This window comes from Pagrus pagrus (assembly GCF_965226575.1).
Source record: "Pagrus pagrus genome assembly, chromosome: 12".
Taxonomy (NCBI): domain Eukaryota; kingdom Metazoa; phylum Chordata; class Actinopteri; order Spariformes; family Sparidae; genus Pagrus; species Pagrus pagrus.
In genome coordinates, this window is record NC_140196.1 from 17687753 (window position 1) to 17704326 (window position 16574).

Below are 16574 nucleotides of genomic sequence, written 5' to 3' on the forward strand. Positions count from 1 at the left end.
AGTCCCCATCTTCAGTTGTTTAGGAGAATGCTGCGGCTCTGTTTTACTGTAAAGCTCTGGGTGTTTGAGGGTGTTTAATGACTGAATTTGCATTTTTTTGGGTGAACTTATCCTTTACTTTTTATGTAGATCTCTGAAAATAAAGCTCTATAGAGAAGAAGAGTGAATATATAAGTCTTGTTTCACCCTCTTTAGTTGGAATCTCGATTATTGTCTTTATATTGAATCTATTTCATTGTAACTCTGTGTTATATATTTATTATTATGTTCTATGATTTGTTTATGTGGTGCTGCTGTCTCGGTGAAGACTCTAACTACCTCTGTTAACAAGACTTTTCTAGATGCTACAGAAATCGACTAAGAACTTTGAACCTGTTACGTAAATCTAATGCCCCTGCCATAGGAAATCAAATAAAACACACACAGATTGATTGCCCAGCAGAGGCTCCTCACTGTTATTTACTGTTCTGGCCATCAATGACTGTGATAACAGCAGCCCACACCTCTTTACAGTGTGATGCAGACGGGCAGACTGTCAGATGGGTCCATCCCACCCACCTCTCAGTCTTTGTCATTGGCTGCCCTGCTCTGCTCACTTGTTTGTTTTTCACATCGTTACAGCAGCTCATTGTAAATCACACTCTCTTTTTCCAGCCGTGTTTTATCCTCTGACTCTGTTTGCTCTCCACAGACAGGATATTTATGAGGCCATCAATCCTCCATCAGCACCCTGACCACTGTGGACTTCCCTTATTCTTTGTCTGAATCTCACTTTAGCTTATTTCATTTATTACAAATAAATTCATGTGTTCATCAAAATAACGCACTCTCAGTGTCTTTAATGGTAGTTTCCATTCCTGTCACTAGATGGTGCCCTGATGAAGTGCAGCAGGGCTGTCGGCCTCAGCCCTGAGGCTTCCCAGTCTGTATTTACCTCATAAACAAAGACAGCCAAAGACGCTTGTATTGACAGAAAACAGTAAAAGAACACCTGACATATTTAATAGCATGTAAGACTGTCCAATCGTCTATCTAGCTGTTAGTACAGCACACTTTTTTATCTGAGATTTCTTTTGTTTTTCTGTCATGTTCTGATTTAATTTCAGTTCTTATTTTTGTGCTTAAATAATGTGAAACAATCTCTCTTCTTGACTATATTACAAGGATTTTCCACTATTATGTTTGTGTCTCTATCCTGGGTAAGTCAGTGGTGGATCTGTCATCTAGATTTAGATGAGATACACTCCCAGATGAGCATCCATGGTCACCCCCAGCAACTGTTTCTGCCCAGTTGTTTCCTTTCCTCGGCTACCGGATCTACTGGTCGGGGCTCAGACCTCTGAGAACAGGACAGAGTGAGCAGCTCAGTGCTGATCGTTTGGGTAACCTAATGCGGTAATTACAACTTCCCACGGTGAGTGAAATTAGAGCTCAAAAGAAAAGTGGGATTTCAGGTAGCTGGGGCCGACCTGGGTCATTGTCGGGGCAGAAAGAGCCGAGAGGCCGCGGAGAAAGTATGAATGAAAAGATCTGGAGCATGTTCTCAAAAATGCAGCGAGCTAATGACACAGTTTGCTTTTTCTTTGTTTGTGGCGTTAGTCATCATGAGACACAATCCAGAGGCAGAAATCATGAAAAAAACATTTATTTTCCTTTCCACAATATTCGAATGTTTTGCATACAAAAACAATCAAGATAGTGCATCTGCCACAATAAACATGATGAAAATCAGTGCTTTTCTTTAAAAGTATCATGTCAGTATACTCATTTAGTTTCAGCAGTGATTATTTATGATACTTTATGTTGTTTAGTAGATGTTACTGCAGCAGTGTTTACATTTGTGATAAGATACAAAGCAATCAAACTCCATAAGGCCTAAATTCACTTCAAATTGCACAATCACAGCTGTAGCCAGGATTTTAGAAATACTGAGGCCAGATTCTCTCCGAACATGTTGACCATGGACCAAAAACAAGGTCTTATTTAGAACGATTTGGATTTTTCATATTTTCTGTCTTCCATTAAATGTCAAATATAGTTATTGCTGTGCAGAAACTGTACAAAATTACTGAATGAAACTCATTTGGCTGTTTGTCTGTTGGGCTTGTAGCATTTTGAATGCAGTTAACCTTACAATGTCAATAAAGCTTTAAGCTAATGTTAGCTGCACTGTCCTGTTCTTTTATGGATTTGGGGAACATTACCTGAGATGTTATGTTTGCCAAAAATATCAGTCAGTCCTCATCCTGAAAACCTTTTCTCTTGTACTGGTAAAAGTGGAAACATACTGTATATGGACACATGTGTAAGCTAACGTTGACTTTTGACTGCGACATTTTGAGCTGTAGTATCTTCTTTTGCATTATTATTATAATCAAGTGCATATTCAGACCCATTTTCACGATTCTCATTTTAAAAACTTTGCTTGAAACATTAAAAGGTCAGCCTGAGAGAGTGTTTTCAACCAAGTAAAAGCGCTATTGTTAGCTTAATTAGCTAACCCAGCTAGCTAAAGCTGATAAAGTCTGCCAGAGATTTCAGTCAGCAAAATCTATGGTTGCCGGCTAGAAATAAGTCGCCAGGCTTGTCAACCCATTGTTTCAAAAATCAGAATGAACCATTGCCACAATTATCTTTGTAAACTGTTAATGTGTCGGAAATCTGACAGGCATAGTAACAATAAGGCTAATCATCAAATAAAGCTACCCACAGATAAAATGTTTGCCTAAAACCAAAGAAAAAAAAGAGGACATGACAACATAATGTTATTTCTCTGTGCAGAAACTGTACAAAATTACAAAATGCAACATTTACTCATTTGTCTGTTTGTGTATCGGGCTTACAATGTCGATGAACAAAGCTTTGATGGAAAATATGCGAAAAGCCGCCTGGAAAATACACCACAGTTTTTTAAATTCCAGGAAGTCCCACACCCTTAGCTGCACCCAGTCTCTCTCTGTGTCTCTCTGACTGAACATAAACCAATTAGCATTCAAAACCAGCATGTGTGAGAGTGTGACGTCTGCCCATTTTCCACATCTTCAATAACGATCAAGCGTCTGCATCCTGCACCTCCGTGATGACCCTGATGTTCGGCGTCGTCTTTTGTGTAGGTGATGTCCTCTCCAGTGTCACTGTGTTGAGTTGAAACGCTCTGCATCTCAGTTTACCGAACCGCCACTACAGAGATTTTTATCTTAAACCAGCATTTAGATCTGACCAGCCAGACATTTTCCAACCTTTATGCACACTTTAGTATGTAGCATAAAGCATGAGCAAGCATCTGTCCTCCTTTAACAATGACATATAAATTTAGACTTCACGTCCAAGCTTTACATTCCACAAATCACATTGAATTAACTGTGAGCATTGCAATGGGATTAGTCATTGTTCAGCACCTACATTTCTGGATGTGCAGCTTGAGGTGAAGGAGTTTTAACATCCCGTGTGCAGTATTTATACGTCAAAGTCAAACTGGAATGCGTTTAACAATCACACTTGGGTGAGGTAAAGGAGTACAAAAGCTTGCTTCACCTAAGTAAGCACAGCGATTAAAAACATGTCCTGTTCTTTCTCATATATCTGACGACAACGTGAAGAGTGGACTGTAACATTAAAAAGAATAAATGTCTTCATGTCTTTAAAATCACTTTTTTCCAGAGAGAAAAAAAGGGGGCCTCCCTTTCAAACCGTCACTGCGTTCCTCAGGCAGGTCCCACAGGAAAAGCTCCGGATTAAATCACTTCCTCTTACATTGTGATACCACAGTGGTCTGACCAGGCCGTCTCTGTGTCAATAGATAACTCACTTTTTCTGTAACACACACACACATACACACGGACACGTACTCTCTCTTTCTTGTGCATTTTAAAGGAACAATTTGACATTTTGGGAAATACGCTACATCACTTTTTTTATCCGAGAGTTAGATGAGAAGATGGCATAGCTAAGCGAGGCTAGGCTAACTGCCCCGTAAAAACTTGATTTGATAACTTTAAGGTGCAATCTGTAAGAATTTTTGTTTAAAAACTTAAAAAAATACTACTATTATCCAAAAAATGTAAAGAAATAACAGTTTTGATGTTTTGTTAGCATGCTAACTAACCAGCTAGCCCAAGGCCTGAAAACCTCTTTCTCCCAGCGATCCAAAGCTCCCAGCCCAGTCACCAGGATGAAATGTTAGCCGTTAATGTTCCTGCAAACCACAGTTACGTCCAAGGACAATCAAACTCTCCCCTGGCTCCAATTCTACACTTGAAGCCCTTGTGTAACGTAAGTATTTAACATTTAGAAACTTGTTAGCAAATCTGCAGCTAATCGACTGTGGGAGTTCAGTTTGGTGCAGATCTTCTCATCTTATTCTCATAAAAAAACAAAAGTGTGTTTCCCAAAATATCGAAATATTCCTTTATGATGGTGTCACGAGAGGTTGACGTTCTCATACTCGCCGTGGTCTGAGTCCTCCAGCTCGATACCCGGCACCAGGCTGTAGTATTCAGTGGACTGGGTCAGGTAAGCCTTCTCCCTGTCAGCAGAGTCTTTCATCACTTCCGTCACACTGACTGTGTCCAGCTCGGCCTTGCTGGCCCCATTGGGCTCCTGGGAGTCCTGCCTCCCCTCTGCGGAGCTGGAACAGCGGGAGGAGACTCTGGGAATAGACTCCACTGAGCCCAGCTTAATCTCCACATCTTCGTAGATGTCCCTGGTGCTGCCCAGGAGGGTGGACGCCGGGCGTAGCAGCAGCTGGTTCTTCAGGATCCCCTCATTGACACAGTGTCCAGCTTTCTTCTGCTCAGCGGCCGCTTGCTGCTGCTTTTTGCGATTCTTCTGGCCGTTGCAGCTGGAGCTTGAAGCTCTCTTTTTTGAGGTGCTTATAGGTGTTTCTTTCTTCTTCCTCTTCCTCCCGCAGCACCAGCAGAGCACCAAGGCGGAGAGGATGATGAGAGGAAGCACAATGAAGAGTGCTGTGAGTCCCGCTGGGCGGCACACGTCGCTAAGCCTCACTGACAACACAGTCCTGCCGGCCAGGTGTCTGGGAGAGACGCAGGTCAAGTTCCCCACCAGATCCTGCAGCCCAGTGGTTCTGTTAACTTTCCTGCCTTCCTCCAGTCCTTCCAGTTGCAAACAGGAGCAGTCCCAGGGGTTTCCATCCAGCTCCAGGCTGCGCAGACTTGGCTTCTGCAACACAGAGCCTGGCAGCAAGCGTAACTGGTTTCCCTGCAGATAAAGCTTCTGGAGGCCATCTGAGTCCTGAAGAAAACCCTCAGGCAGCTCCTGAATCAGGTTCCCGCTCAGATCCACCTCCGTCAGGCTGGGCTGGCGGGCCAGAAACTCCTTTGGCAGTGTCGTTATTCTGTTATGTCCTAAGTAAACCCGCTGCAATGTAGAGGCCTCTTTGCCTCTCATATGAACAGAAGTGATATTACAGAAGGAGAGGTCCAGTATCTCTATGTTTGTCTCATTGGTAAACACAGACCAGTGTACGTGGCTGAAGGCAGAGCCAGAGTAGTTTAAGCAGCAGACGTCAGCAGGAACCTCAGGGGGAAACTGGGACAAAATGGTGGCGGCTGGACACACACATCCACCTACAAGTCCCGTCTGCACCAGCAACATGAAAACGAGCAGGGCACCTCGCTGGCAAACCATCTCTGAAAGAGAAAGAAACAGTGAAAGAGACATCATCATGTCATACCGCCTTAATGGTGCCATCTGCTTCTTTCTCAGACATCCCTACCTGCCTCCTGGTCTCTCTCTCTCAGTACTGGAGCAGATCCACTTTACAGTGTAGGCTCACACAGATGTAAACGGGCTTGTAAGCCTAACAACTTCTCCGAGGACTCCTGGTTGCTGTGAGGATCCTGGGAGTTGGCATGGCGACACGAGTCACTAGGGATCAGGAGTCCAGTGTTTGGCTGTTGGAGAGGAAACAGATGCTGCCATGACTTTCACGTGAAGGCTGTGCCGTTTATTGGCAGACGGGACTCATACAAACATTACTCTGAAGGTAAAGCCGGGGCCACGTTCAACAAGACTGGAAACTTCCTCAAATCTGGTGTACAAAGTCCAGATTATTTAATAAACCTGCATCTTTTAACAGCTTCATTCACTCTATATGTCAGATAACTCAACTTTACCTTTTTTTCACAGGTGCGTGTGTGTGTTTTATTGTTGCTGAAAAGCACTTTGACCTGCTTCAGAACGGGAGTTTGCCCCACAATACAAACTTAAACTTAGTTGAGTGAAAGCCAGAGTCAGTGATCTAATACAACCATCAAGGTATAAAACACAGAAGCTGATTCAAACTGTAGAAATAACATTTTTAAAACAGAGTATTAAGATTCAAGGATCATTTATTTGTCATGCTACAACACAGGGTTGTAAAATAAAAATGAAAGTTGCAGTCCCTTTACATTTTCAACTGACTTAATTTTAATGTAACTTAGCTGCTGTTAGCTAGTTAGCTCTGGTAGCTGTGCAGCTAGCGAGCCGTACTGGGCGCACGTAGCACCAGGGGGATGTTACCTCTGTAACACAATACATAGACGTCATTGTCATCGTTATTTCGTCACATTCTGTTGATAACTTGAGTTCATTTTTTATGTTTTCAACTAAAATACTTAGTAATACTTATAATATATTGCACCTTTAACTTTAGTACCTTAACGTAGCCGTGTGCCTTGAAATTTGGTGGTGAACTCTTTGTAGTATTATATTTGTTGTCGCAAAAATGGAGTCAATAACTTGGACCATATATATTTTACATACACATAGAAAGCTGCATGGACCTAGAAAAAAATACTGATTCTTTTTGTGTTGTTTATCAGGAACATGAAAATGTGCCAGACATAACTACAAAGCTGACTTTCATTGAAAAATTAAAAGGAACACAAGCACAAAACAAAAAAGCAGACATCAAAACACGTACAGTAGAGCACAACATAAATTACGAGGTTTACGACGGTACCTATAACTGTTTAAATTCACTGTAATTTAGTAGAAATTACCGCTCTATGACTATTTTAAACTCAGGTTTCACTACCGTGTGTCTCGTTGGGAGTACGTGACATGACAACATTTGGGAAACCCTGCTCCTGGAGACAGAAAACTAATTGCTGGTCACTTCCCTAAAACTCCTGTGTACTTGGTGACGTTGCCTGAACTTAAAAGCATATGTGGTCGACATAAACAAGGCCTGTTTTTTTTTGTTTTTGTTTTTTAAAAAAAAGACTTACACGTGAAGCAGGCAGGAAGAGACAGAAAGAGAGGGAGTGTGTTTGGTCGTGACATCAGACTTCCTCACCCACCACAATAGAGCTGAAAGCTGCTCTACAGTGAGGAGGCAGGAATGTGCTAACTCCCCAACAACAGGGCCGATTCATCACCAGAGGAGGGTTTAAGCGGGACCACCGTCGTCAGCTGGAGCGTACAAGGCCTGTTTGAGTGTATATGTGATCATCTAGACCTCCTGATGATCACACAGAAACCTCACTTATTAATCGTTACGGAAAATGTTATAGGAAAATGAATATCCTTAGATTACAGACTGATATTCTGTCAAAACATGAAGTTTGACGATTTCGTCAGGGCTCTGGGAAATTATAACAGACAATATTAATTGTTTTTTGACATTTTCTGACAATTAACTGATTTATCAAGAGATTAAACTTGACATAATGAAAGTGATGGGGACATTAATGTCTGTACAAACTTTCAATATATCTAGTAGTTGCTACAATATTTTAGTGGTGGACTGAAATTTTTTGGCTGCAAGTCTCTCAAAGAGACTTTTTGTTGCTTGTAAAGATGATCTAAGTGTTTGACAGAGTAGATGGAAGGATGAGATATTGTAGCTATGAAGAAGACTTCCCATATTTAGATTGCCTTGTGTCACTGTCCCCCCAAAAAATAATTTTAATGTCTGTTTTCTGCTCAAACTGACAGATTCAATGCGGCGTTATTCTGCCAATAACCAGAAATATTTCACAATGTAGTTAAAAGTTAAAAGTGACCCTCGGAGGTTAAAGCAGAGACAGTTAATACTGAGCATCATTGTATTATATATATATTTTTAAGGGCCTTTAAACCAAAACTTCATGCTTTATATGCTACTTTAAGGCTTCCTGGGCTAAAACGCGTTCCTTAAAGCTGCAAAGACTGAATTTTTGGCCACTTGGGGGCAGCAGAGACAAGCTGCAAACACAACATTGATGTAACATCACTCTTTAGGTTCATATAATGCATGTATACAGGTGAAACATCCAGCAGACACAGAGCAACATTAGCATTCACTTGAAGTTGTGTACGTGTCCACCTATGAATGTAAGTACAAAATGATCTCCTTCTTCTGTTTATGTAGCACTTTAGCTGCTAATAGCTTCACTGTGTTCACCAGCTAGTTGCTAACTCTGTTTGTCTGCTGGACATGTAGCATATTGTCAGTTTTTAGATCTGCCTGTTGCTGGATTGATGCAGGTGAATGGATTATTTTTACACAATACTATCATATATGTATAATTAATACTTATTAATACTTCATTTTTAGATATCAGGATTATCTTCACTATCTGTGGCCACACACAGCCAGATAAGGATATTTATGACAGGAGGCAGTGTTGCTCATACCGCTTTTGTCCACAGAGGCCACCGTACTCGACAAAAAATAAAATTTCCTTGTAGCTGCTTTAATATGAAAAGATTAATTATAACAGCTGTAAACTTCACTTATTTAGTGATGATGTTCGGATCATTTCTGGAGGGAAACATTAAAAATCTGTGATTTATTCTTAACTCCTCCAGAAAAAATGAGAGAAAAAAGTCTGTTTGCTGTCAGTAGGTCATGTCGGGTGAAATGTATTAACAAAGCAGCCTTAACAATCAGTTAGAATAGAGATTAATATTGTTGAATGAGCGATAAAAAACAATACAGAATCTTTCAAGTAAGAGGTTTGCGATAGTGTCTTTGTTAACCTCAAACTTTAATCTTAATTTCGACCGTGTGAAGTGCGTTTATTCACACCACACAGCATTTCAAGTCCTTACTCTGTGATTATTTGCATGCTGCACTGTAAAAAGCTTTTGTTCTTGCTGATAACCATCAACAGATGATATATTCAAAGCTCGATCTCTCTGAAGAGGAAAAGGAACACAGGTGGTGGTTTCATGAAATAATTTGCTTAAATTTGGATGTAATATTCACACCTTCCTTGGAGCAAAACTGCGCTGAAGTCAGCCTTTTGTATGTCTTGTTAATTCCATGAATTCACCAGTTCAGATAACACCTGAAGAGTCCAACCCCCATCTCAGTCTGATAACACACAGTCTAAAGGTTAGAGTCGACTCACTGCTGAGGCTTTCTGCAGATTTGTGTCAAGTAAGCACTCTAAATACTGCGTTAATGATGAGTCGATCTTTGGATTTTGGAGTTACACAAAGCAGACACAGTTTGACCTTTGCAGAGAGTCACAGCTCTTCATCCAAACAGAAGGATTTCATGGATCGTCTCCTCTCTGGGTGTGAGAGCCCAGCGAGAGGAGCTCGGTTTAAATCTGGAGAACATGGATGATCTCACTCGCTAACAATGTGTGCTGCTACATCCTCTCTGGCAGCAGAGCTTCCTCTGAAATAACGCTCTCCATTCTCCTTTCATACAATTCTTCATCATAAAACATTCGTATATTAAATCAGGGCTGCAGCTGCACTTCACTGGGCGACACAGAGGGGAATTTAAGGAAGTTGTTCAGTGTAGTTGTGGTGTTGCAAAGGCTGATTCTGTTGTTCTTCACACTTAATATCATTAAAATGTGCAGATTTAAAAAAAAAAAATTGAAAAAAGTTTTGGGAGGTGTTTAAAACAAGATTTCAGGAAATAAATGTAGAAAAACCCAGAGAATAAGATAATTTCATGCTTTGTTGGAAAAAGTGCACAAAAGTCGTACTTGATCATGTTAAAATGTTACTTCAGTAAGAGTGAATGTCATCCATATCTATCTCTATTGAGTAAAAAGTAGAATATTAGCCTCCAAGGTGTGGCTGAGTTGAAGTATACAACAGCAGAAAAAAGGAATACACACGTAAAGCACAAGAAAGTACCTCAAAACTGTACTTAAGTACAGTGCTTGAGTAAAAGTACTTAGTTACATTTTACCACTTAGTAAATGCAGAATACAATCTGCAAAGTAACCAGTAACTAAAGTTAGCGAATAAATGGAGTAGAAAGTACAGTATTTGCCTCCAAAATCTACTAAACTGGAAGTGTACAGTAGCAGAAAATGGAAATACTCAAGTAAAGTACAAATACCTCAAAATGACAACTAATTACAGTACTTAAAAAAGTACCAAAAAGTCATACTTGAGTAAATGTAAAGATATCGTGATAAAATTAGTAAAAGTGAAAGTCACCCATACAAATAGTACTCGAGTAAAAGTCTGACATTAAATGTACTTAAGTATCAAAACAAGTTAAAGTAAAAGTGTAGCTACATCTATTGCCGATAAAATTAATGAATTAATTAACTATTAACTTAATGTATCAAATAAATGTAGTCGGGTAAAAAGTGTTTGCCTCCAAAATGTATTAAAGCAGAGTGAAAATGGAAATGTTCCAGTAAAGTATACATACTTGAAGTACAGTACTTGAGTAAATGTACTTAGTTACATTCCATCACTGATTGTATGTACACTTTTGCAGTCTGGTCTCATTTTCTTTAGAGGGGTGGGGTTACATTGGGGGGTCCTGTTGTGCTGTGCCCATGTATTGATCAGTATCTGGCTGCGTCCCTGCACAAACACACACACACACACACACACACACACACACACACACACACACCATAATAACATACTTTCATGATATAAGCTAACATGACTCAAACACTCTGTGTGGCTGTGTGGATGATTTAATTCCTCTCAAATATGCTAAAACCTACAGAAAGAGTGTGAACACGACGCTGTTAGACATGAAACAGCAGCTCAGATGTAGATGAAGTGTGTTGTCAGATGTAAATGAAGTGTGTTGTCAGATGTAGATGAAGTGTGTTGTCAGATGTAAATGAAGTGTGCTGTCTTACCTCCTGTTGCTCTCTGAGGCTCTGCTCGAGGATCCAAACATCACACAGCGGCGGCTGCGGTGTGTTTCTCCCCTCTGCATCCCATCAACTGTCCGGGCTGAGACTCTCCTCCTCCGGATCAGAGGGTGTGTCTCCCTCCCTCCCAGAGGAATGTGGAAATACGACTTCCACTCAGTGTGCGTGTGTGTGTGTGTGTGTGTGGGAGGGTGTTAATGCTGTTTATTAAAACACTGTTCAGTTAAAGCGTGCTTATCTGCGGCTGCACAGACAGATCAGATCCTCACACAGTTCAGCACTGAGGTGATCTGACCTGCTGCAGCGCTGTGGCCGCAGAGCGCCCCCTGGTGGCTGAAGGAGCTCTGCATCAAACTCACCAAGCCAGATGAACAGTACTTGAGTAAAAGTGTTATAGGATCTGATATTAAATGTACTTAAGTATCAAAAGTACAGAGTATCGTCTCAGATTATTGATTATCAGTAATTAATCAGATTAAATTAATAATTTGAGTTCTAACTAGTAACTAAAGTAATCAAATATGTGTAGTGGAGTAAAAAGTACAATATTTGCCTCCAAAATGTAGCAGAGTGGAAGAATAAAACAGAAGAAAATTAAAATACTCAAGGAAAGTACAAGCACCTCAATATTGTACTGAAGTTCAGTACTTGGGTAAATGTACTTGGTTACATTCCATCAGTGGAAACAGCTAACATTATTATTTGTGTAATTAAAAATGTATATCTATCTATCTATCTATCTATCTATCTATCTATCTCTATACAGTATCTATCTCCCTATCTATCGCTCTATCTCTCTATCAATTTCAATTCAATTCAATTCAATTCAATTCAAAGAGGGCTTTATTGGCATGAAAGTTTAACACCAATTTCGCCAAAGCATATGTCCAAACACTTGGACATATGTACATATGGACATATACCTCTCTTTCTCTCTCTCTCTCTCTGGTCTTGCAGTTTATGTTATGTTCAATGACCATTCTCTGACAGACTTCAGCTGTACTTCAGTTCTACATGTATGACCAGTAGATGGCAGTATTAGCCAGCTTTTAACAAGCTCCAAACACCCGGGACAAGCCAGTGTCCTTCGGTGCCTTCCCTGCATGTTTGAGATGTTTCTGTACTCCAGCACACCTGATTCAAATGAGCCTGGTTGTTATCAGGCTTGATGACGAGCTGATCATTTGAAGGTGTGTTGGGGCAGGAAAACCTCTAAAACCTGCAGTAGTAGTAAGTAGGTGGCTCACAGGAGCAGCAGTGAAAACACCGCCCTCAGCATAGATTTACACACTTTCCAATGATACAAGGTGAAACGGTGAGTTAAATAATCAATATGTTAATTGACAATTGACACTTTTCTTTGACATATATGATATTAAAACTGATATCTTTGGGTTTTGGACTGATTTCTCCCATCCTGGCTACTTGGAACTGATGAAGCCAGAAAATACACAAATAGAAATAAGAATTAGTTGAAGCCTTTAAACTAACATACACAGACGTATACAAACAGATATTTTTTTTTATTTAGATATAAAAGACAGGTGCATTTTTATACAGTCTATATACACTGTTCAATGAAAATAATAAGAAATCTCTGAATTGCTACAAAATCAGTGTAAACATTTGTCTGGATGGTCATTTTTCTTGAAAAGAGTGCAGAGAAGTTATTGTAAACAATGCACGCCTCCCTCTCACTGAATATAACACTGATAGAAACTATACAACACACATTTAAAGGCACTGTGCAGAAGCAACCAAAGAAACAATATAAAAAAGGAGATTATGCTGCTGTCTTGATTGTTAGATTACACACATTGAAACCTTTTTGTTGGCACCTCTCACTCCATGACAGACAAATCATAAATGGTACATTTTAGTGCAGTTGTTTTGTTTTGTGTGTCAGTTATTAGTCCCAGGAGTCGTCCACACATTCAAACACTTGGTGGCAGCACTGCTACAGTTTCTGCTCTGCTCTGCTGCAGATCCGTCCTGAGCAGCTGAGAAATGTAAATTAAAAAGCAGTTGGAGGTTTCTCCTCAAAACTTTCGGCTATAAAGGTAATTTAGCTGCTGATAAACACAACTTAAAGGGAATAGTTTGACTTTTGGGCAAATGCACTTAATCGCTTTCTTGCAGAGAGTTTGATGTTATAAGAACTGTTCTTGTAATGTTGACCAACAGGCTCAAAACGCACCCTGAGTATAGATTTAGGCTTTACCATAAATTGAATATTCAATAATTGATGTGAAGATTGATACCAGGCACGACTCAGACCAAATGCACTTCTCACCGCACGCCAGTCGCCAGAATAAAACGTTGGCATTTTTTGTTTCTGCAAACCACAAACACGTTGACATTAGCACAGTAATAACCCTCCTCCATAGTTTGTTGTTTTTTGACAAATAAAACAAATGAGATGGATGTAACTTGTTCACTGAGGCGGTGGTGGAAATGGCCACGTGTTGCAGGGGGAACTGTACTTCTGCAGGGGATAAATTTAACTCCTTATTAAATATATTTTACTCATTATCGCGACAGTTATAGCCCGTACAAGCTGTACATGCAAGCTTTTCTACTTCCCATTTTGTGTAAAACATTTGCTGTTTTCCTCGTCTTATTCCGTTTACATTTACAATTTAAGCTTTCAGCTTGAGCTTTGCCGTCAAAGCTTTTGCATTTTGAAATTTCATTTTTTTTTTCAATTTCCTCATTTTTTTTGTGTTTAATTACAGCCTGACTATTCCTCACTGTGTAATAAATTAATTAATTAAAAACTATACTTGGACACCTAGTTCACATGATTCTAGTCTTTGTGCTAAGCTAAGGTAATTGTCTCTTGGCTGACGCCATATTTTCAGACAGACATGAAAGTGGCATCATCGAACTCTTTGGAAGAAAACAATGAGAACCTTTCCCAAAATGCTGAATTATTCTTTGCTCTTTTGCTTGGACTTCTAAATACAAACCATCCATTACAACATAATGGTTCCCAAACGCTTTGGCTTGTGACACCTTGAAATGGAGAATAAACGATCCGGTATTTCATACAAAAAGAAACATTTCGAGAAAAGTCAAACAAAAATTAATTCAGTTTGTGAAGCAGAACTTGTTGTTTTGGTCTTTGGTATCCTCATCATCGTGTTTCGACCTTAACAGATTTATTTAGATTGGGAGCCACAACATTACAAGATCCATTCTGACAGACATTGTTGGTTTGAACATGTCTTGGACGCAGAAGCTGCTGTGGAGGCAGAATCAAACTCACTGGTTAATTTCACTGTCAGGAGCAGAGCCAGAGAGCCAGCTATCGGACTCTCTGAACAGATCAAACCAGCAAATCACAGATCACAATGGTCTGGTCATCTCTGAATAAAAAGTCACTGATACTTACATTCATAATTTGACCAGATTTCCACTTTTGGCCGTTCATGTTTGCCAGTTTGCCCGCAGCTCTGCTTCTAGTCAATTTTGCACTTTGGTTTGTACCGTCACAACTCCCACTGACATATATTTTCACATCTGTTAAGGATAAGAACAATTCTTCCAACTCCAGCCTTGAATATGCAGTATATTGCTGTGATTGTCTCCCGCCACACATCGTACACGCTTTGTCCGCAGGTAAAACACAGTGACTGATTCAGTTTTTTTGGTTTCCGTGTGGCCATCATGAGTCCAGGTAGATGGAGAAGATCTGGTTGAGGCAGCGGTCGACGCCTCCTGCCTGGAAGAGGAAGCTGTCGTCTGAACAGGGAGACATGGAGTAACCGCCCCCCGCCTGGCCCTGTAGGTCCTGCAACAAGTCAAACCCTGAGAGGACAAAAGGCAGATGAGCAATATATTATTTCAAAGCAGTTCCTTTATTTTCATGTGAATATTTTTTGATTTGTTTTGACTGTTTCTTCTATTTATTTTAATCTAGAAATTAAGATTTGTATGTTTTTTTCTATTCAAAAGCACTTCTAGTTGCTTTATACAGTAAATACTATAAAAAATATTAAAGCGCTTCATCAATGGAGTAACTATGCCTATAAACCAGCTGCCAGGACTTCCGTACAGTTGTGATATCACAACTATAAGGTCGCCGCCCTCAGTGGTTGCAAAAACACAGACAGAGCTGATGTGGAAAACACAGTGATCTGTGCCTGCTCGGGCCTGTGAAAGCTGACCAATCAGAGCAGACAGGGCTTTTTCGGAAGGGGGCCTTAAAGAGACAGGAGCTGTCTGGAAACAGGGAAGTGCTAACACAACTGATGTGAGACAGGTGTGACGGGAAAAGTCAGACTGGGGAGGAGCCCAGGAACACAGGAGGGAGACAGGACACTGGGAACACAGGTGAGCAGGAAGTAGAAAGTGACAACAAGACACAAGAGGATGTGACTTCAGGATAAAACAGGAAATCAACAAACAATGAAAATCCAAACCATGGCAAAAAGTTGTTATAGCTGTTCCAAACAGCCACACACAAAGGAGTTGTGAAAACCCTGTCATCATAGAGAGAAGCGGGGTACGATAATGGTTTAAAATATTGGAATAACTGAGCACATTTTCAAACAGTTTCTCCTGTAAGGCGATCTTTATGTTGCAGTCGCTTGTTCACATGAAAAATTACAATAGAAATAGTTCTGTCAAGTTTGAAAGGCGTGGTTTCAGACACTTTTCAAGTGTGACAAGTGTCGTCTTTACTTCTATCTTACCTGCAGAGTGAGAGGCAGTGGGGTTTGTGAAGTAACTGGCTGGTTCAAAGCCTCCATCACTGACTGGTTGAACCACCTTTCCTTCCCCATACACACATCCTTGGAGAAGCACAGAGGAAATGATGAAACACCAAACACAGGCAGTAGACAATCACACAGATTCGATGAGGCTGATGATACTGTCAGTACCTTGCTGCTGCTGCTGCTGTGTGAATACTTGCTGGTGGCTGTAGGTTTTGTGGTAGCCCTGTAGCTGGATGTCCACTCTGTCTGACGATGTGCTCACTGGGTTGAACAAGGATGTTGGTCTGTTCCTGTTGGCAATAAAAAAAACACATAGCTGAATTACTCAGTACCCAAACTTATTAACTTTTTTACTACCACCAAGTACGTTATGTTTGTGTCAACTGTGTCCATTTGTTGGTGGGTTGGATGAAAGCCTTGATATCGCTTCAGCGACTGACATGTAATTGACACAAGTCAGCTACTTTTTTACGATAATGCCTTTGTTTTTTCCTTCTCCCAGTGGACTTGAGCTTCCCTCTTGCTGAACTGTTTCAGGTTTCTGTCACATACAGATGACTTCAGCGTTTCTTAAGCCTGACTAACCTCACCACAGATTTCTGAGCTCCAGCGCTGAGCCAAGAACACTTGTGGTAAAATGATGATGGTGTCATAACCAAATTATTAGTAATGTGACAGCTGACCAGAAGAGGATACAATTTCAAAACAACAAGTTTAGAATGAAATGCAATATCATCACATAAGCAGCCCTTTCTTTTGACAACTATATTTT

At 40.4% G+C, this 16574-nt stretch overlaps 2 protein-coding genes across 5 annotated transcripts in view; both read right to left on the minus strand.

Annotated features, from left to right (window-relative positions):
* Nucleotides 1-1629: 1629 nt before the first annotated feature.
* LOC311266521 (uncharacterized protein) lies at nt 1630-11143 on the minus strand. Of its 3 annotated transcripts, XM_084368928.1 has the most exons (4): nt 11067-11130; nt 10619-10776; nt 5735-5912; nt 1630-5648 (listed from the first exon to the last, which is right to left on the minus strand). In XM_084368928.1, the coding sequence occupies exon 4, from the start codon at nt 5644-5646 to the stop codon at nt 4420-4422; it is 1227 nt and encodes a 408-aa protein (XP_084225054.1). In that variant the 5' UTR covers nt 5647-5648; nt 5735-5912; nt 10619-10776; nt 11067-11130; the 3' UTR covers nt 1630-4419. The 3 variants fall into 3 exon arrangements, with proteins under 3 accessions (XP_084225054.1, XP_084225053.1, XP_084225055.1); XM_084368927.1 differs by lacking the exon at nt 10619-10776 and having other exon boundaries at nt 11067-11143; XM_084368929.1 differs by lacking the exons at nt 10619-10776; nt 11067-11130 and adding an exon at nt 7233-7314.
* Nucleotides 11144-12591: 1448 nt separating this feature from the next.
* Nucleotides 12592-16574, minus strand: part of glis1a (GLIS family zinc finger 1a) — a 46846-nt gene continuing 42863 nt past the window's right edge. The window contains exons 7-10 of one of the 2 annotated variants that reach the window (XR_014623761.1): nt 15968-16092; nt 15779-15877; nt 14476-14891; nt 12592-14325 (exon numbers count right to left, since the gene is read on the minus strand). Coding sequence is in view for 1 of the 2 variants with exons in the window: in XM_084369293.1 (XP_084225419.1) it covers nt 14749-14891; nt 15779-15877; nt 15968-16092 (367 nt within the window). In the remaining variant the exon portion in view is untranslated. Of the gene's footprint in view, nt 14892-15778; nt 15878-15967; nt 16093-16574 lie in introns of both variants that reach the window. The other variant, XM_084369293.1, reaches the window with a different exon arrangement.